Source organism: Camelina sativa, chromosome 10 (assembly GCF_000633955.1).
Source record: "Camelina sativa cultivar DH55 chromosome 10, Cs, whole genome shotgun sequence".
Classification (NCBI taxonomy): domain Eukaryota; kingdom Viridiplantae; phylum Streptophyta; class Magnoliopsida; order Brassicales; family Brassicaceae; genus Camelina; species Camelina sativa.
Genome location: NC_025694.1, coordinates 2,356,252 through 2,357,308, shown reverse-complemented (window position 1 = coordinate 2,357,308; position 1,057 = coordinate 2,356,252). Strand labels below are relative to the sequence as shown.

At 41.0% G+C, this 1,057-nt stretch overlaps 1 protein-coding gene across 1 annotated transcript in view; it reads left to right on the top strand.

Annotated features, from left to right (window-relative positions):
• Positions 1–1,057, top strand: part of LOC104716598 (calcium-dependent protein kinase 5) — an 11,357-nt gene that overhangs the window by 8,893 nt on the left and 1,407 nt on the right. Inside the window, exons 6-7 of the mRNA XM_019230994.1 lie at positions 473–588; positions 675–842. Coding sequence (XP_019086539.1) covers positions 473–588; positions 675–842 — 284 coding nt within the window. The remainder of the gene's footprint in view (positions 1–472; positions 589–674; positions 843–1,057) is intronic.

Here is a 1,057-nt window from a genome sequence, read left to right as displayed (position 1 = left end):
CAAATATTCACTGATGTTGTTGGAAGTCCATATTATGTTGCTCCTGAGGTTTTGCTCAAACGTTATGGGCCTGAAGCTGATGTGTGGACTGCTGGTGTTATACTCTATATATTGCTAAGTGGAGTCCCGCCTTTTTGGGCAGGTAAACACGTTAACCCGTCTCTTAGTTCTTTAGACATAACCAGTCACCTGAGTCTTGATATGTGTATTGTTTTGTCTTGTTTGAATCAGAAACTCAGCAAGGGATATTTGATGCTGTGTTGAAGGGATATATCGACTTTGAGTCTGACCCGTGGCCTGTGATATCTGACAGTGCTAAAGACTTGATCCGTAGAATGTTATGCTCCAAGCCTGCAGAACGGTTGACCGCTCATGAAGTCTTGCGTATGTGTTCACATAAATGGTTTACTTATAGCAACAACTGAACAACATTAGACTTATTTCTTTGTGTGTTTATAATCTTTTTTTTCAGGTCATCCATGGATTTGTGAGAATGGTGTTGCACCAGATCGAGCACTTGATCCAGCTGTTCTTTCTCGTCTCAAGCAGTTCTCTGCAATGAATAAACTCAAGAAGATGGCTTTGAAGGTTAGTGATTTTTGTGCTTAAACCCTCTATCTTCTATGCTCTCTGCTTTCACTTTTCATTAACCCTTTCACTTCTATGGTCATCAGGTTATAGCTGAGAGCCTCTCGGAAGAAGAGATTGCTGGTTTAAGAGAAATGTTTCAGGCAATGGATACTGATAACAGCGGTGCAATCACTTTTGATGAACTCAAAGCTGGGCTGAGAAAGTATGGGTCTACCTTGAAAGACACAGAGATCCATGATCTTATGGAAGCGGTAGTAAAATCTAACCTTATCTTGCTAAATACACTGACAAGTGACACTGAAATATTCTAGGTTCTAATGGTGAACTCTTGTATTGACCAGGCTGATGTGGACAACAGTGGGACAATAGATTACAGTGAGTTCATTGCAGCGACTATTCATCTCAACAAACTGGAGAGGGAAGAGCATCTTGTCGCTGCGTTTCAATACTTTGACAAAGACGGAAG